This window comes from Crocuta crocuta, unplaced genomic scaffold, assembly GCF_008692635.1.
Source record: "Crocuta crocuta isolate KB4526 unplaced genomic scaffold, BGI_CrCroc_1.0 scaffold619, whole genome shotgun sequence".
NCBI classification, from domain to species: Eukaryota; Metazoa; Chordata; class Mammalia; order Carnivora; family Hyaenidae; genus Crocuta; species Crocuta crocuta.
The window spans coordinates 5,629,177-5,650,137 of NW_027533395.1; the positions used below are offsets into that span (position 1 = coordinate 5,629,177).

Below are 20,961 nucleotides of genomic sequence, written 5' to 3' on the forward strand. Positions count from 1 at the left end.
AAAGTCTATGCCTTTGATAGTTTAATAAATGGTATATTGTTTTTGTCTTTTTATTTCTGATTTCTGAGAGTCAACATTTTCATGTTGTCTTTTTTTTTTCTTTATGGACTGCCTATCATGTTCATGGGCCTTATATCCACAGAAATGTTTTTACTTAAGTTTTCATTTATAAAGCAGATTAAATTGTTTAGGATATTTACCCATTGATTGTACTTTCTTTTTCATATATTTTTAATAGGTTAAGTTTGGAACCTGAATTATTTGTTCTGGTAATTACAGATATTTTTTTGAGTAATCTCTATACCCAATGTGGGACTCAAACTCACAACCGAGATCAAGAGTCACATTCTCTACAAACAGAGCCAACCAGGCACCTTTGTTTTGGGAATTAAAACCACAGAGGTCAGTACTCTTTCACAGAAGTTTGGTTTTTGGTGCCAAGCAGCAAATCATGCTTTTTCCTTTGGTGAAGACCAAGAAGATGGGAAAAGGAAGAAGTGTGTGTGTGTGTGTGTGTGTGTGTGTAACGGCGAGTACCTCCAAGTCACCGTCCTGATGGTGAAGGTGGTGTGAGATGCTGAATTGAACAAACGGGGGAGCCCAGAAATACAGAGCAGAATCCCCTCCTCTAGGACCAATAAAGGAATTGTGTTACTAGGAAAATCCATTTCCCTCTGAGATCTTCATCCCAGGTCATACCCTAAAATATTCTTTTAAAAATGATTTTATTAGACAGAGCAATCTTGCCTTTAATTCGCAAATGGCACTTTAATGGCATATAGTGTCTAATAGGGATTGTGTTCCAACTAGCCCAGAGAGAAGGCACAGAGATACCTAAAGAGACAACAAACATCATTCAAAATTGGGCTTATTCATCATCTTTTCTGGTCACCTTGTTAGATGAGCAACTAATCACAGGTATAAATAAATAAATGATCAAGATGGGACAATTATTCCTTATAGGAGAATTCCAATTAATACCGATAATAAGAAATGACCCAAATAAGAAACTATCATCAGAATGTCACAGAAATAATTGCCACAGGCAAGATCCACTGATTAATACTAAAATTAGTGGGCAAAATGCATAGCCTCTAAGTATCTTCCCCAAAATATTTATTAATTATTGTGGTGTTTTTAACATATGTTCACAAAATTTTTGATGCTCTTCTTGCAAAGAGTTGGAGCTTAATTCTCTTTCCCTTGAGAATGCACTGGACTTAGTAATTTGCTTTTAACAGAGTATGGAACAGGAAAAACAGTAATTCTGCAATGGAGAAACCTGGCAGACCTTACCTTAAGTGATCAAGGTTAACATCATTGGTAATAAGACATACTTATATACTGTATTGTTTGATATGATGTCATGAGAAGAGCATATCATTCCTGTGATATTCTTTCCAACAATCTAAAACCCTGTAATCATGAGAAAATATTGGACTAACCCAATTTCAGGTACATTCTAAAAAATATCTGGCTAGTACTCTTCAAAATTGTCCAGGTCATCAAAGACCAGAAAAGACTGAGGACCTGTCACAGATTGAAAGAGACTAACAGATATAACAATTAAGTGCCATGTGAGATTTTGGGGGAAAAAGGACATTAGTAAAAAATGTGGGGGAATCCAAATAAAATCTCCTGTTCAGTTGACAGCCTTTTACCAGTGTTAATTTCTTAGTTGTAAATACTGCTCCATGGTTATAAAACACAATAACTTAAGAGAAGTTGACTGAAGATTATATGAGAACTCTCCATTCTATCTTTGCAATCTTTAATTCTAAAATTATTTTGAAGTAAAAAGTTAGAGGGAAAAATGTACTCAAATCTCCCAAGGATATACTTAGAGGAAAACTACTATAAATAAGAAAGTGATGTGTCCTTTCTAAATCACTGTCATCACATGGAATGGATGAGTCGTGTTATTCTATCACGTAAAGTGGGTAAACTACTGTAGCATTCCAACTAGTGTAAGTTTATGATTCATAGATTTCAACTATCACAAAAATAAAGTTATACTATTTAAAAATGATTAGATCGGAAAAGTGGCTCTTATTACTGAGATGTTCTTACTCTTCATTTATTTAGAAGTAGAAAGCAACGTGGACAGCCAGTTTTTCCTGATTCTAGAGCTGCCCTGGCTACTGTGGGAGGAAACTGATTGAAGCTGACAACATAAATCTATTGGCCCAGGAACTGTTGAAGGGTGAGGGGGGATGTGAAGCTCTGACTGATGTGGCTGTACGCTGTTGTCTGCTTTGGGTTCCTCTCTCTTAGGCACCTCGTTTTCCTTGGCTACCAAATTCAGGAAGGCTAACTGCTCATAGGAGGCACATTCTGAAAGAGCTAGTTTGTTCTCTGGGTTAGTGATGCAGAAGCTATCCCAGGCACATAAATATTCTAACAAGTTTCATCTTGTCACAATAGAGTCATAAAATTGCTCTGTTCAGCACATGATAATGGCTTTGTAATTCAATTATTGGTAGAATTTGTCTTCTGGTATTTATCTGCCTTAAACTTCAGGCACTCATGGAAAACCCTTTACCATAAATTTCATAAATGCTGCAGCAGGTTCTGTCCTCCACCCCAGGGCACATCTTGCCATGCCTGCGAAAACCTTGACAGCTTTCTCTAAATTATGGAATTGCTTTGTTTAGAGATGTTGATGTTTTAAGTGCCAGAGCCAAATGATAAAAAACAGTGGGACAGGTCCATTTCCTCTGGTTATTCTCTGTAGAGAAAGAGAGATCTTGACAGACAGATAGACAAAGTTCATTCTCAATCCAAAAAGCTGTGTTTAGCCATTTATCTAGAATTGTGTAGAAGGGACTCCTGCAACTCATAGGAGGTCATATGTGACAGATTCAAAGTTCATGACAGCTTCAAAGTTCTCTAAAAATCCCACATCAGGGCTGGTCATCTATATGGACTCAATGATCAAAGAGTTGGTTTTAAGGTCTTCCTCTGTCTGCTCTGCCTTTCTTTCCTACCATGTCAAATAAGCCAGTTCCTGGGTCTTCTCGATCATTCTGTTTAGAATTTACCGTCCCATATCTTATTAGTTACCTATTAAGACAACCTTATCTAACCTTTGATTTGAGAAGTAGAAATCTATGGCTGCCTCATCCTCATATTCATTCTTAAGTTTTCATATATTCAATAAATATGTATTGAGGACCTATTTTATCATTCCAAAATGCTCATTTTTTTTTCATTTTAACATTTCTTAAATCTGTTGGTGTCTAATAATCATTGAAATGATAATGCTTAGGGGCACCTGGGTGGTTCAGTCGGTTAAATGTTGACTTCGTTTCAGGTCATGATCTGGTGGTTTGTGGGTTCAAGCCCTGCATTGGGCTCTGTACTGGGCCCTGCATCAGATTCTGTGTCTCCCACTCTCTCCACTCCATCCCCACTTCTCAAAAATAAACATTAAAAAAAAGAAATGATAACTGGCAGGGGTTTTTCTGACAATACATAAAATAAAGGTATCTTCATTCACTGGGATTTTAGAGTTGATGATGTATGGTATGTTCCAAGCAGTATTCTAGGTATTTCACTATATTATCTCTTTGGTCAATTTCTTCTCATCTTTGGCCTATCAAGAGACAAGTCTCTTTCCTTAAAAACCATTCCTGAGAAACACCACTCACCATAACTTAATATGAATATATATTTGTGCGTGTCTTTATTTTTTTCCTTCTCCTCTTCCCATTTCTCAATGTTTCAACATGAGATGAGTTAATAATGACTAACCTTACATCTTGGTATTTTGGTTACCGAATACAAAAAGGGGAAGCATGACTCAGCTAAAAGAGGAATATCACCTGAAAACAATGTGACATTTGCAATTTTTTCTCATCTTTTTTGGTGAGGCATTTATCATGTTTTAAGTTGCATGGGATATAATCCCTTCACTGTCAGGTGAAGCATAATTATGTTTTTGTTTTTATTTGGAGATTATATATGGTTTTAAAAGATGTGCCAGGTATCAAGTTTTCAAGCGGTAGACTGCAGTGATTTTGTACTGGATCAACTTGGCCAACCTACAACCATATTTCCCAGAGTCTCTATAGTTTCAGATAAGAACTGACCAGAAGGAAGTACATATGAGATGTGGGAGACAGAAGGGAAGCAGCAGCCATTTCATTTGGAAGCTCATTTTGGTTCAAGGTGCCAAGAGACAGCAAAAAAGGGCTGGCAAGTTCTGTCTGGTTGTCTTTGCTTTCCCTCCCCAAATTCTATGTCCAGCTATTCTTCTAGATTGCCAACCTCATGCCCTCAGGCCCCAAGCCAGATGCTGGTCTTTAACTCCCAGAGGGAGTCCCACTGCAGTCCCAACTCAGCAGCTTCAAACTCCTCCAGGACAGGGACTGTGTTTCCTCTAGGTTCACGGCCAGGTGTTACATCTAAAAATTACTCACTCAATTGATATAAATTAAAGGAACCGAGTAGCGAGGGCTTCTAAGTAATTGAGAAGCTATAAAATTAAACACTAAGCTGATTTTCTATCCATTGTTCCTGATTCTGGGGCAATAGAATGTTAATGTTTAATGTCTGCATTAAAAATTCCCACTGAATTCACAAATCAATCAATGGAATACCCCACATTAATAAAATAAAGGATAGGAACCATATGATTCTGTGAATGGAGGGGGAAAAAGCATTTCACAAAATACAGCATCCTCAACAAAACAGGGATAGATGGAACATACCTCAACATCATGAAGACCATATATTACCCATACCTAACATCATCCTCAATGGGGAAAAACTGAGAGCCTTTCCCCTACGGTCAGGAAGAAGACAAAGATGTCCACTCTCACCATTAATATTTAACATAGTCCTGGAAATCTTAGCCTCAGCAGTTAGACAGAAAAAGAAAGAAAAGGCATCCAAATTGGCAAGGAAGAAGTCAAACTTTGACTATTTGCAGATGACATGATACTCTACATAGAAAACCCAAAAGGCTTCACCCGAACATTGCCAGAACAAATACATGAATTCACCAAAATCACAGAACATAAAATCAATGTGCAGAAGTCCGTTGGATTTCTATACACTAATAACGAAGCAGCAGAAAAAGAAATCAAGGAATTGACTTTTGGTGCAATTTGCAATTGCAATTGCAATTTGCAATTGCACCAAAAACAATAAGATATCTAAGAAAAAACCTAACTAAAGAGGTAAAAGATCTGTACTTGAAAACTTGAGAACACTTATGAAAGAAATTGAAGAGGACATAAATAAATGGAAAAGTATTCCTTGCTCATGGATTAGAAAAACAAACATTGTTAGAATGGCTACACTACCCAAAACAATCTACACATTTAATGCAATCCCTGTTAAAATACCACCAGCATTTTTTGCAGAGCTAGAACAAAACATCCTAAAATTTGTATCGAACCACAAAAGATCCCAAATAGCCAAAGCAATCCTGAAAAACAAAATCAAAATTGAGGCATCACAATTCCGGATTTCAAGCTATATTATAAAGCTGTAGTCATCAAGACAGTATAGTACTGTCACAAAAACAGACACATGGATCAATGGAACAGAATAGAAAACCTAGAAATGGACCCATAACGCTATGATCAACCCATCTTCGACAAAGCAGAAAAGAATATCCAATGAAAAAAAGACAGCTTCTTCAACAAATGGTGCCGGAGAAAACTGGATGGCAACAAGCAGAAGAATGAAACTGGACCACTTTCTTACACCATACACAAAAACAAATTCAAATGGATGAGAGACCTAAATGTGAGACAGGAAACTATCAAAATCCTAGAGGAGAACACAATCAATGACCTCTTTAACATCAGCCTGAGCAACTTATTACCAGACACATCACTGAAGACAAGAGAAACAAAACCAAACATGAAAGGTTGGGACTTCATCAAAATAAAAAGCTTCTGCATAGCGAAGAAAACAATCAGCAAACCTAAAAGGCAGTCTAGAGAATGGGAGAAGATATTCATAAATGACATATTGGATAAAAGGTTAGAATCCAAAAGCTATAAAGAACTCAACAAACTCAACATCCAAAAAATAAATAATCCAGGGAAGAAATGTGCAGAGGACATGAATAGACACTTTTCCAAAGAAGACATCCAGATGGCTAACAGACACAGGAAGATATGCTGAACACAATTGATCATCAAGGAAATGCAAGTCAAAACCATGGTAAGATACCACCTCACACGTGTCAGAAGGCTAAATTAACCACAGAAGAAACAATAAGTGCTGGTAAGGATGTGGAGAAAGAGGAACCCTCTTGCACTGTTGATCAGAACGCAAACTGGTATAGCCACTCTGAAGAAAAGTATGGAGGTTCCTCAAAAAACTAAAACTAGAACTACCCTACGATCCAGCAATTGCACACTTAGGTATTTATCCAAAGGATAAAAAAATATAGATTCAAAGGGGTACATGCATGCCAATGTTATACCCAATGTTATACATTGGTATAATGTTATAGAAGCATTGTCAACAATAGCCAAAGTATGGAGAGAGCCCAAATGTCTATCAATTGATGAATGGATAAAGAAGATGTGTACACACACACACACAAATGGAATATTAGACATGAAAAAGAATGAAATCTTGCCATTTGCAATGATGTGGATGAAGCTAGAAAGTACTATGCTAAGCTAAATAAGTCAATCAGAGAAAAACACATATCATATAATTTCACTTATATGTGGAATTTGAGAAACAAAACCAATGAACATATGAGAAAGGTGGGGGGAGAAAAGACAGGGAAACAGGCCACAAGAGACTCTTAAAGATAGAGAACAAACTGAGGATTGATGGAGGGAGGTGGGGCTAGATGGGTGATGGGTATTAAGGAAGGCACTTGTTGTGATGAGCACTGGGTGATATATGTTAAGTGATGAGTCACTGAATTCTACTCCTGAAACCAATATTGCACTATATGTTAGCTAAAATTTAAATTTAAAAAATTTCATTGAAAATATAAATTGTGAAATTGGTTGTCAAAATGAGATTGCCACATTCCAGAAACTAATGCCCAACTCTTCTCTATTCTTCTTTTAGATGATGGTCAATATTTACTCATTATGTATTATATGTATCTAAANCACAGACGGGGAGAGGCAGTGAATGAGAGAGAGAATCCCAAGCAGGTTCTGTACTGGCAGTACAAAGCTCAGTGTGGGGTTTGAACTCATGAATCATGAGATAATGACCTGTGCCAAAACCAAGAGTCAGATCCTTAACTGACAGACACCCGGGCACCACCTTTTCAGGCTGGAAAGAGATACAGGTGATCTATTATTGCTCCCTGATTTAACAAATGGAGTCCATTCAAGATGTGTTTCAATCTGGATGTGTTTGTGGGTTTATGTGTGTGCATACACATACAGGTGTGCATTCGATGAAATCAGTACCTTGAGTGTGTTTGTGTGCACACGCGCGTGCACATGCGCAATACACTAAGGTCTGCCGTTACATTTACTTCCATACACAGAATGGGTAGAGATGTGCTAAAGACAGTCTTGGTCCTTACCAAATTATCTATTAGCAGGACAGGGAAATGAGGAAATAAAAAGACAGATCTGTAAAACCTAAGTGCTAAGTTACTTAATAAAAAATTATATGTCCTTTTTCATTCTGTTAGTCATTTTCTGTTAGTAGTTTTCATAGAGTCGCTATGTTGACTCTAAGCCTGTGCTCCTCCCAACAATCCCATGTACAGACCCGCGGTACACCACATTTTATGATGCACTGCATTTTATTTGTGACATAATCACATTTAAATTCAAAGAAAGAGAATCTTCTTGCCTAGAAAAACAAGAAGCATGAATTGATGAAGGTTCTGAGGGTAAAGGCAGGCATCAGTATAAGGCTGTAAAGATCCAATACTGTGATCCTAACAATGATAAAAATACTCACCCATAATTTTTGTATTCAAAGATCAAAACTGTCCTAACACAGAGTAAGTGGTAAAAATTAATCATTGCTAAAAAAAATAAAAGGACAGTTTATCCCCCAGGTAGGCATATTTATAAAGCCAGAGAGATAAGAGGGATAAACTGGTCCATAGACTAATCAGGGCTTAGAATTATTTATCTGGCCTTCTGGAATTTAGCACACAGAATTGGGAGGATGGGGAGGGGAGGTCAGAAAAATGTGCATTCAAACTCAGCTTGGCAAGAATCTAGTTATGTTCCTACTCTTTTTAATTTTATGTTATAAGCAATGAAGAACAAGGCAAATGCTTGATCAGGGAAATGCTTACAAGATTCCTTAGGCATTAGTATGCCATGAGGAGAGGGGGGCTTTTTCACTACTCCTAATGAGCCCGAGTAAAGCTAAGGAGAATAAAAGAGAAAGTGGTTAGGTGTAACTTCATGGAGGTAGAAGTGATGGGGATTGGAAAATCAACATATAAAAGGAGGTAAGAGAACAGAGGCGAACGAACGTGGGTCAAAAATGCTAAGGCTGGATTAGAGGATACACAGAAATACAGATGCCTATGCATCAAAACCCAGTTCCTTACTGTGAGATGTCCCATCCCCAGCTCATGATTGAAAGCTAGTGAACTGGAAGCTAGTGATGGTGTTTGCTTAGAAGTTTCTGGCAAACGAAGACCCACTTCAGAGCTTTGGGTGAAGGATGAGGTAGAGTGTCTTCAAAAAATAGTCATGCTCCCTTACTAATGAAGTACACCCAATTTTCTAGTTATTTTGACAACATAGTGTTTTACAACAACAAGTTCAATAAAGACTTGAGCTTGAGTGGTAGTGATACGAGTCAGAATCACGGAGAGACCACCTGAAGTCCTGACGTGTTCTCTGACATAGCCAGATGCCACCAGCCCAAGTTTATGCATCTGAGTCTTATGCCTGAAGTTAGACAGAGAACTCTGTGTAGGAACAACAGTCCAGGTATATAGACAACTGTGGCTCTAATGACTGGGCATTGGGCCCCATGTGTATGAGGTCAAAAGGAAATGCTTGCTAACATAACAGTTGTGAGTGAGAAGAAAGATCTGTGGAGCAGGTCCTTCAGAAAAGCTTCCAGGAGAGCTGGGGCTCAAGCTAGGCTTTACTGGCCCCTAGCACAGCGGGCCTTGTGAAGGCACATTGGAGGGAACACAGCATGGTTCTCTTTAGCCAGTCAGATCTGGGTTTAAATCCTGTCACCATAATTTATTAATACATAACATGAGTCAGGATTATTTAATCTCTCTGGGTTTTTTTTTCTTATTTATCTTCTTATTTATTTCTCATCCAAAAATTGGGATTAAAACACTTACCAGCAATGGGAACCTCTTGTTGACATTATCCCATTAAGCTCACTTCCTTTGGTAAAATTACTCACTCTTTCTGGGATATCGCCTTTCCTTACTTTGTGTCCATGTGGTTTACTGGAATTGATTCTATCCCCGGGTCTAGATGTGAGGATGTTACCTCATCAAAGACTATGAGATTTAATCCCAGGAGTTTTTTTTTATTTTTTTTTTATTTTTTTATTTTTTTTTAATTTTTTTACAAATACTTTATTGTCAAATTAGTTTCCACATAACACTCAGTGCTCATCCCCACAAGTGTCCCCCTTCATGCCCATCCCCCGCTCCCACTCACATCCATCAGTCCTCAGTTTTTGTCAGCATTCAAGAGTCTCTCATGGTTTGCCTAATCCCAGGAGTTCTACTGGACCACCAAGCAAGGAGGTATTTTCTTTTCTACTGGCGTAAATCTGGAAAATGTTAGCTGCTAGACACTACCAGGAAGAAAGCCTGTCTGAGAGTGAAGCTAACATTGAGGAGGGTGGAGCTGAAATATCAAGATTTGATCAACTTAAGGAGCCTCTGAATCAGTGGAGTCTAGATAAAGTTGGACTTTAGACTTTCTAGATCTATGAGCCCTTATCTCTTAAAATTTTTTTTCCTTAAGACAGGTTGCATTTTTCTATCACATATCTTGAAAAAGTTTTGATGACTAAATTATTTCTGATCACTGATTTGAGGACTGAATGAAACAATGTATGCAAGGCACTTAGCATAGGGCTTGACACACAGTGAGTGCTCAACAAATGGGACTCGTTGCCAAAGGTATGGAATGGGGAGTCATTTGTATGGACTGACACTGAATCATGGGAATGGATGACAATGTGTATACATCCTCAAAAGCATGGAATGTAGATTTGCGAATATTCCTGTGTCTCTGCTGCACGATACAGCTGTCATGTGTCCCCTGAGGGACATAACTGAAACAAGGCTGGCATCCCAGAATACAAAGGCTCATTGTTGAGTCAACTTTTAATTTTCTGTGTGTGAATTAGTCACAAAATATACGTAATCACCATTCAACTGTCCCTGCTTCCAGCAGCCTTCTATATGTCAGAGCAACATAATCAATAAGATAAGTCTGAACCTATTTTTAATTAAGTGAAATAGCTCTAAGACTGCCTTGTCTTTTGCATAGATAATAGATTGCTGAGTGGTTTATAATGAAAACTGCCTCCCATTGCTTTGTTAAAAAGTTGATTCAAATCCCAACAAGGCCACATTCAGCAACTTCTAATAGTGAATTTTTGGCAGGAACTTCACTTTATTCAAGCATTTGGGTTACCAGTGATCTTCCAGCTCTGTGTCTTTGTTCAATGTCAAAGCAAAAACTTGGCTCTTCCCTATTAAACTATCAAACCGTTATTATTGGAGGATGCAGGTTTGAGATAACTCTTAACTATAGGGCTGATTTTTACTACTGTTAGCAAGGGCTGTGGGCTCAGACAGACCCAGTTTCAAAACTTGGCTGTATTACATATTATATATATTATGTTGGATAAAATACATCATTTTTCTATTTCATGAAAATGAGGATAAGAATCCCTACCTCACAAACTTGTTATAAGGATCAAATGGTATGATGTGTCATGCACCCAGATCATTCTAGTAACTTAATACCAATCCCTATTATGGAACTCTACCTTGCTGATGCTCAGTTCTCCCATCTGTATTTTTTTCCCTAGTAAAAATCTATTCTTGCTTTTTGTTTAAAAGATCCCATTTTCCTTCTGTTTTGCAATCATTTCTCCCCTAACATTGAACCAGGCAGTTTGCCTGGGACTGAATGCCATCACCTGTTTCAGTTCCCTGACCCACACAAGTAATGCACTGCCTTGTATAGCCTTAACCATTCAGATCTGATGCCTAGAAATGCGAGGAAAGAGGAAGGCTGGTTTGATGAGGCTTCTAAACTGTTAGAATGTAAAGTAAAACTGATAATGTCCATCACTACCACAAGTGGGAAAACCAACCTGAGAATGAAGCCAACATGGGGGGGGGCGTAAAACTAGTAGATGTAGGTCAGCCACTATTAGGAATATTATTACTGTTAGTTGGTGGGCACTTAATACAATTCTTAGGTGTAAGGAATGTAACAAGTTCATCAGAAACATCTCATCTAATGATGTAGGTATTAATTATTTCCACTTCACAGAGGAAAAACCTGAGACACACAGGAGTAACTTCCCTGGGATCCCTTCCTGAGTAAATGGCAAAGCTAGAATTCATACCTCAGTATCTCTGAGCCCCTTAATCTCCAGACTGTACTGCCTCCCAGTGTAATTGATTTCTGACATAGTAAAGAACAAGACTGCTATCACAGTTAGTTAAATATAAAGGACACCTACTCTTGTAAGGGCCATATTGTACTAAGATATGTTTTATAAGCTGCTATATATATATATATATATATATCTGTTTTAAAAACAATATGAACTCCATGGAGGACAGTTCATATTTATGTTAGTTATGGTAGTACTAACAGGACTGCTGTGATAACTTAAGAATAAGGTCTTACGTTCCATAATTATTTTCTAATTGCCATCAACTACTTTCAGAGGCGGCATCGCTATTGCCAACCAGAATAGATATTTCTCAAGTGTACTAGGTGATGAGGAAAAGATATGAATTCATCTTCATTTTTCTCTATGGGAAATGCTATGTTATTACCCAGAGTCCCTTACACTAGATGATTCATCACCAGAAAAGTTGCTCTCAGGTCTTTCCACATCCCTGCAGTCAGGCTCCAAGCAAAAATGATTAAAGGGGGCCTCTTGTAATTAAGCTTGCTGAGCAATCCTAGATAGCCCCCTAGTTCCCATGTCATTGGAAGCAATTGGTTTCCAGGAGTGAGTCTAATAAATATTGCTTTGACTGACACCTTTGCTGCCAGCCTCAGGAAGTTGCTTAGTCAGAAATACAGACCATGTGGCCAGAGATCAAGAGATTTTCATCAACAGTCATGTGCACTGTGCAATTCACAAGTTCTCATGCCTTCTCTGGAAAAACCAAGGAGCTTAAAGGACCCCGGGGAGCCATCTGCCAAGCCCAGTTGGAGAGATACTCATGCAGGCAGCATGGCCAAAAGAGCTTTGGGTTTTCTCTTCTCATCTGCCTGAATGGGCTGAATTTCCAGGGCTCATAGCTTCTGCCCAGAAAAAAAATGCCAAGAGGTAGAGGCAATGGAATCCACTGATTTAGAAGAGTATGGGCTTTGGACCCAGACTATCTGCATTTGAATCCCAGCTCTGCTACTTTCTGGCTGTGTGACCTTGGCTAAATTAGTTAACCTCTCCATGCCACAAGTTCCCTATCTGCTCACGATGATAATGCAAGCCTTACTCCATTACTTCATTAAACTTTTATAAGAATTAAATAGCTTAAGTCTGAATCATGCTTATCACTATGTGGGGCTTGAATGGACAAGATGCATCTCTCTGTTCCCAAAGCTAGAAGGAGGGGTATTATTTATTTTACTTAACAGATTAATCAGGATTCATCCACAATCATTTTTATAAAGATAATTATATTATGACATATGGTTAAAAGGGCTTTGCTAATCAGGCTTTCAGAAAAAAGACCCTTATTCAAAGAATAGATAAAAAATGGATCGCAGTAGCACCAGTTAAAGAAATGATTGGTCCATTCGCCTCAAAATGCTGTTTGTGAATAAGACCTTCCATGAGCTAGAAAATATTGTGTACCATGTACCACTTACACAGGAAATAGTCCCATCTTAGTTCTTTTTCCTTGTCCATCTTTTTAGTCAGTGCTTTCCTTCGTTTCTATTGATAGGAACATATGTCCTTCTAGTCCTTTGTGAATTGCAACTTTCTCCTTTCTTTTGCTGGGTGCACAGGCTGCTATTTGAAGTCACTGGGAAGCAGGATTTGAGGAAAGATCTGCCCCTTAAACTTCCTCATTGGCAAACTATGCACATGGAACACCAAGTCAGAGAGAGAATGAAAACAAAAACAGAACAAAAAAACATGGACCCTCTTTCCAAAAAATGACTTCATAATTTACAAGGCAAAACAGATGGAGATGCAAGGTTGATGCCTTTCATACTTGTGAGTAAGACAGAATGAATAAGACAACAAGAAACACCTGCCAGAGAGGGGAGACTAAGTCACAGCTAGAAGGGAATTCTTGGAGAAAAGAGGGGCCAGCAAGGACCCTGAAAGCAATGCTCAAACCACCTCTGAGCAAGAGCAGCAGGGGAAAGAGGTGAACAGCTTTTGCAAAACAAAAACCTTCTTTAGTTATCAATGTCTCTCTTTAAAAACATTGTTTATTTATTTTTGAGAGAGAGAGAGAGACAGAGTGTGAGCAGGGGAGGAGCAGAAAGAGAGGGAGACACAGAATCTGAAGCAGGCTCCAGGCTCTGAGCTGTCAGCACAGAGCCTGACTTGGGGCTTGAACCCACAAACCATGAGATCATAACCAGAGCTGACGCTGGACACTTAACCAGCTGAGGCACCCAGGATCTACTTTAGTTATCAATGTCTCTTTACAAGGCGGGGAAAAAAAGGTATTGTCCCATACACAGTTTTCTATGTGTTCTCTTTGAGCCAGTTTGTTTGCAAATGATTTGCCCTTCACTTTCTCAGGCAGTTTCACAAGTGTGTTAAAAGAGACTCCTCTAATGCATTTCCTTGGGCTTTCAACTCCCACAGGGGTATTTAAGGCAGGGTTTGAAAATGAGAAAGATGAAAATGCATTGCTCTTAGTGAGAGAACTGGGGAGGGTTTGGGGAGCCATCAGGTGCCTGAAAGCCCAAAGGCTGATGAGAGACAGTGTAATTTCAAGAGGAGTAAAGGGGAGACACACAACAAGCAGGGAGCTTGGGGGCTCCTTGAAGGTCATGGTTCCAATGATTCTGAATGATGTGGACATTAAGTATTGAAACCCTTGTCTGAGCCCATTCTTAGAGTACTGTTGATACCAGCAAATGTCTAAGAGCAATCTAAATGTCCTTTCTATGGGCAGATTAGGTTAAGTAAGGTAGTCACATCTTTGGGCAGGGGTTAAATGGCAAATTCAAAAGTGGCTGATAAATAAAGTCAACATCGTACTAGACTACTTCTTACTTTGTTCTTGCTTTGCCAGGATCTAGGCCCTTGGAAACAAAGAAGGAAAGGGACTTCTTTTTTCCCTTTTGTTTTTCTTTTTACATTTTTTTTCTTATTTTACAGAAAGAGAGAGAGAGAGCAAGAGCATGAGAGGGGGGAGAGAGAGAGAAAGAATGAATCCTAAGCAGGCTCCACACTCAACATGGAGCCTGTTGTGAGGCTTGATCCAAGGATCCTGGGATTGTGGACGGAGCCAAATTCAAGAGTTGGATACTCAACTGACTAAGCCACCCAGGAACCACTCCCTTCTTTTCAGCTGTGGCCACCCATTCTCAGGGAGGAAAGCCACCTCTAGTTTCATCTGAAGGATGGGCATAGGTGGTAGAAACAAGAAAGAATATTACTTTCCTTGCTTCCTTCTTTCTTTTGCTGCTCCTCTCTTCCCCTGTCCTGTGTGCAGACAAAGTGAGAAGGCAGCGCTCTGCAATATCCCGCACTATCCTCTGAAACATCTTGTAATATCCTCTGACATATCCCGGTCTTCACCAGGAGCTCAATCTGCCAGCATCTTGACCTTGGACCTCCTGGCCTCAAGAGCCATGAGGAAGAAATGTGTTGTTTAAGCTACCAAGTCTATGGTATTGTGTTATAGCAGCCCAAGTGAAGAATATACATATGTTTGGTAACTCACAGAACATTCATGGAAGGAGAAATAAGAGCCTAAGAATGCTGGTTGTGTCGCACATGATGAGACCTAGGAGACGTGAAATCAGGAACAGGAGGAAGAGCTACTTTTAGACTAATAAGATCTACTTATCTACCCTGAACACCTTTATGTGAATTTGTAATGTATGTGTTTATAGTGCTTTTAGTAATAAAGATCAGAATTAAAATGTTTTTTTAAGTGTCTATTTCACAAGTCCCATCAAACCAGAATAAAACAACAGTTACAAAGCCATTGCTGTTCACTAATCTCACTGATCTATTTGGAGCTTATTGAGTAATTTGTGACACAGCTTTAACATTCCCTTAAGATGCTGACTAGTCCAACATCACATTCTGCCATGTAGGAGGATGTGGGCATGTCTAAAAAGGACAGACCTCACGTGAGAGCTCTCAGTGACAAAAAACCTTCACAGCTCATTTACTAGGTGACTTCTTAATGTGTTACCAAAAATAATGAGACTTACCAGTAGAACCTGTTTGGCACAACACCTTCCTGGATAAGCTGCCACCTTCTCCCAAATTCGGCAGAGCTGTATAACTGTTGAGAAGAGAAATTGTTCAGCACTATGACCCGGTGGTACAGAGGATATACAAATATTAGTTCATTGGACCAATAATAACAACATTAACAACACTAGTGCGTACCATTTGTTGAGCACCTGCCGTATGCCAGGTAAATGATCCACATATCATCCCTACTCCTCGTATACACTCTGCAGGTCAGATATTGATGCCCCCACTTTACAAAGAAGCTGAAGTTCAGGAAGATAAAGTGATTTGTTGGAAACTGCATACCCTCTAAACATTCGAATGAGCTGGGATTCATACTCAGTTCTACCTGGCGACAGAGTCAGCGGTACCACGTGACCTAGCAGCATCCTGAGCAGATCATTGTGTGGAATACAAAGAAGTGCAAAAGCGAGACCTGGCTCTTGAAGAGCAGACAGGAGAACCTAAACCTGACTAAAGTCATGAGAAATGCATGAGGCCACCAGGGGCAGAGGAATGCCAAGGAGGGAGACTTGGGAATCAGTCAGGGATGCTTCCCAGACATGAGTGGATTCAGCTGAGGTCCGAATGAATGGCAGCACTCACACTGACAAAAACAGGACAGGCGTTACAAAAGGAGCAATGTGGGTCAACGTGGTGAGATGTGCAGGGACAGTATACAAATAAGGCCTGCTTATCTAAATAAATCTAGATGTGAATGTTGAGGGCAACTTGGGAAAGGCTTTGAATGTGCAGTTAGGGAGCCTGGAACCGACCGTGCGGCCCAGAGGAGCCAGTGTTGTTGGTCTTTTCCACAAAAGCCAGAGAAGCTCCAGGCTATTTGAACAACCCACATGGACTACACTTTCACTATGATCCAACGGCTCCCCATGCATTATTTCATTTCATCCACACATCATCCCTGTGATATATGAAGTTAACTTACGGATGGCTCTACAGCTGGTAAGAGGTCAAGTCTACATGCTACATGGCTTCAGTACTCCCCTGGGGTGACTGCAGAAACACTGCTCATGAGACATGATCTAACGTTCCACATACTCCATCCCCTCCAAATGTCATTCCTCTCTTCCATCTTGCTCTTGACTATGACTCCCTCCACACCTCTGCTCCTCTCTGATAATCTTTACAGCTCTACAGAAGTGTCCTCTCATGGCAGCCCAGAGATTCCTGTTGCTCTTGGTATTTTGGTTCCCATGGACATTTGGCTACTGATTTGATAAATATCATTTGGAACATCTCCCTTCTACTATGTGACTGGTCTGTAACCCACTCACATCTCAATCTGCCACCATTGCATTCGCTCAATCTCACAGTGAGTGGATAATGAGTCATACTATACTGAACACGATGATTGCCCAGCCTAGTCTTCTCTCCAGCTTCAGCACTCAGTGAAGGGTCAAATGACTCACCAAGTGATTCACCAAGACTGCAGAGGAACTGGGCAAGTCCAAGGAACAGGTCAGCTCAAGTGAGTATTTACAGACCTCTGGAAGAGCTTCCCATGACAATATGTCCAGTAGATCAAAACAGACTCAAAGCCAAAAAGAAAAGGCTAAAATATGTGATTGCTAAGCAAGCAGCTCACTTGGCTCCAATGACATAGTATTTGGGTATCTGGTCAAGGAGAATTTGTGGCTTTTTCTTTCAAGTCTTACTATTTTTCTCTGCCCCATCATGCCTGGGGAAAGGTTTCCTGCATACGTTTTATGCTTGGTTCCCTTTAAGAGTGCCAGGAAGAGATGGGGAGGCACTCCCCTCACAGAGATACCAAAGAATGGGACAGCTCACTCCCTCTCCATTCAGAGCCCAAGCAGCCAGGGTCCACATGTCCTGCTGTGTGTTCACCAGCATGTTGCAAACACAAGGCACCTGAATGTGCAGACTTGGAGAAGAACAGCAAGTACTCCATCTGGAAGGGTCTGCTTCTCCCTCTCCCCTTGCTCTATCTTTTGAAAGCCCAGAGCTACACTTTTTTCCATGAATTTAAAGAGAACAGAGCTCACACCATTGTATGTGCCTATGTCTATATATAAATGTATGTTAATATCTATACTTACATATAAGGATTTATGCAAATGTAACAGAAGCAGGATGGTTTGAAATACTAACAATTCTGGGTGTGAAGCTGGACTCATGGATATCCTAAAAATCAAATATTAACTCTTCGGGCTCCTATGGGGCCATCCCTGCCCCCCCACAGAATGTGTCTTTGTGAGGAATCACTGGGTGCCAGCATCTGTGTGTTTTTTTCTCTTTATGTCTTTTATAATTGGTCCCTCTAGGCTTGGATTCAGAATCTATGGAGCAGTCAGGTATGTCCCACGATATTTGTTTTTATCCTCTTCAAGAGGCTGCTTTGTTATTTGTCAACACCCAGAGGCCCCTCAAGTAGTAGGTATACCAGTTAATCCAATAAACCAAGCCTCTTATTCAGCTCGGTGACATTATTTCCAGTCTTCCCTCCTGAAAGGTACCCTTTGGTATTGATGGACTCACCTTCTCACTCTCTCATTCACATCCAAACACATTCCCTCTGCTAGGCCTTGATTGATGCTACACACTCTGGCTGCAATGGCTTCAGGACTTGCCTACCTCAATGCCAGTCTTTTTTTAAGGCCCAGATCAAAATATACCTTTTCTATGAACCTTCTCCTACACACTAACATTCCCAGTCATCTCATTTCCAAAGATCTACAGTTCAACAGACGGTATCAAACTACAGGCCACCTATTTATGTTAACTTGCTTAGTAAACCTTCCAAGAGAACCTTCTAGGAACACAAGGCAGGAATTCTTCCCTATCTTACATCACTCTAAAATATCTGAGACCATTCACTGCCCCTTTAATTTGACTACAAAGCTCATAGGTATTAGGAATCCTTTCCTTCTAGAAAGGGTCTAGCACATAGTGATGAGTAAGGAGGAAATGTATGGATTTTATACCATCCAAATTCCCTAGTGATGACTCTACCCAGTAAAGTACCACCCAGGTTTCCCAATGGGCAAATTAAGGGAACTGATCAGAGGAATTTGTTTGATTTCCATGGACCCATAGTAGAGGCTTGGAGCTGAAAAATAAACAAATGAACAAACCAAAACTATAAATACCAGTACATTCGAAACTTCCAAGGATTTGGAAGCAGGGTCTTGCCTATTTCCCCTTAGCCAAAGCTGCTCTGTGTACTCTACCTACTACTTAGAGCATTTTCCCCCCACTGTCCAGGCTGGGGTCATAGCAAGAAAAGTTTNTAACTCGTAGTCTCACATTAATGTGTTAATGAAACCTACAGAGTCTTACAGCAAAATTCTCCTCCATAAAGCTGAGAAAGGGATCAAGGCCTTTTACCCAATGACACCGTCTCAGCCACCAGTGGAAGGCTTTTTGTGTATAATGAGTCAACATGCTTTAATAAAATTCATAGTGTTGACAGTACCTAAATAAGATTTATTTCCCTCTCTGTCTCTGGCTCTAAGGTTTCTTTTGACTGTCAGAACACAACACTGAGAACTATCATTACTATCTGTCACATCAGAGAAAACAGAACAGCTTTCTCCAGTAATGCTGAGCAAAGAGAAGGAGAAAGAGACAGAGAGACAGAGAGAGAGAACAGAGGGAAGAAGACACAATATTTGTTTTAGGAGGGCAATGTTCATCTACTAACCTCTGTCATGAACCCCAAAACACCACTCTTGACGGGGTTTTGGTTTTGGTTTTACTGTGCTAACACTGGTACGAGCTATTGGGGAAAACTTTTGAAGGAGCAGAAATCTTAGGGCACAGGGAAAGGATTCTGGTTGACTAAGAATGCAAGGCAGAAAGCCCTTCCTGTCTCAAATCATCCTAACCTATCGGAGACCTCTTTCCTGCCTCAGTAAATATAACTTCATGACCACAAACCCAATGCTCACCCGACGCTCCAGATCTACCATCAGCCTCAGGGCCGGACCCCTCCACGTTGCCATTATGCTGGTCTGGGCCCATCAATACTTCTCCCTCCTGCCAGGCTCATTTCCTGAATGGTCTCTCTCTCTCTCCCTCCCCACTCCTCTCCCATCCAACCTTTCCTTTTTCTTTCTTATTTTTTCTTCTTTTTTAGACTCTCACACTGGTTTGTTTTCTTGCCATCTGCCTTCATCTCTTGTAAGAAGAGTACAGATAAAAAGATAGTTAATCACAAAGAACACAATGGCAAGGGTTAGTTTTGTTGTAATCTTTTAACCAGTTCAGCCATCTCTGGCGCCATCCTCAGGAGGCTGTAGAGCTGCAAGCTGTGGATCAGGGGTGAATAAGGAGGGGTGCTACAGGGAGACAGAAAGTGTGCAGGTGAGAAACAGTGAGAGTCACTGGCATTGCTCAGCATTCCTGATCTTCAGCAGACTAAGATGGGGTGAGAGAAGATGCTATGAGCACAGCTATTGCCAGCTTCCATTTTCCATCTTATTACCATTTACATGGTTGAAGCCCTGGCTGAGAAGCAACCTTCTTTGAAGAGAAATCCCACTTCCATGCACTGATGCAAAACCTTGCGATCATCACTGTCCCTGGAAAGTGTTCTCAGTATTTCTAAATCAGATCAATGCAGCCACTCTTTCAAAGTGAGACAGGTACACGTTAGGGATTTTCTTCTGTGCTTCGGAAATTGGTGCAAGGACACACTTTGGTAAAAGGGAAGAGTGATAGCATCTTTGAAATCTGTGGTTGGTGGGATTGAATGCTTTCTCCACAAAGCTCCTCATGGAGACTTTCCCTGTGAGGAGGCAGGTCCCTGGGTCTCCTCCCCACAGACTCCTTGAGAGGTTTCCATGTAGGCAGAACACTTCCTGCTGTGGGCTCTTTTCAAGGATGACTGCTTGCTCCTTTTTTACTTCTCTGCCCTTAACATTCTAGAGGCAGGAGGCCTACAAACTGCACTTCTTGAGAAGGCTGACAGAAAACCCTGCCAGTTTTATTTTATTTGCCTCATCCTAATACTGCCCTGGGGATGGCCTGGGTACAAAGCACTCATCTACCTCATGATTCTCCAGTTCTCACTGCTGTTACTGAATTCTTTTTGGAAGAAAGAGATGGCACCTTGAGGACTTCAAGTGAATTCCTAACGCCAGGCCTGAGGCACAGCAAATATCAAGCTCTTTCCTTCACCAGTTTCAACAAGAACAAAGAGAAATCGTCCACAGAAATCCATGGTCGTCGGAAGTACGCTCTGATACTCTGGTTCTACAGCACAGGAGAAGGCCTGAACTCACTCTAAGGGAAAAACACATCTGGCGGTACCTGAAATTGTGTGATAAAGCTTCACCAGTTGCTGGCACAAGTCTTCTTCTTGGCTGGTACAGGGATACATGT

At 40.3% G+C, this 20,961-nt stretch overlaps 1 protein-coding gene across 1 annotated transcript in view; it reads right to left on the minus strand.

Moving 5' to 3' along the window:
- Window positions 1-20,961, minus strand: part of SORCS1 (sortilin related VPS10 domain containing receptor 1) — a 514,658-nt gene that overhangs the window by 147,954 nt on the left and 345,743 nt on the right. Inside the window, exon 6 of the mRNA XM_077748457.1 lies at window positions 15,573-15,646. Coding sequence (XP_077604583.1) covers window positions 15,573-15,646 — 74 coding nt within the window. The remainder of the gene's footprint in view (window positions 1-15,572; window positions 15,647-20,961) is intronic.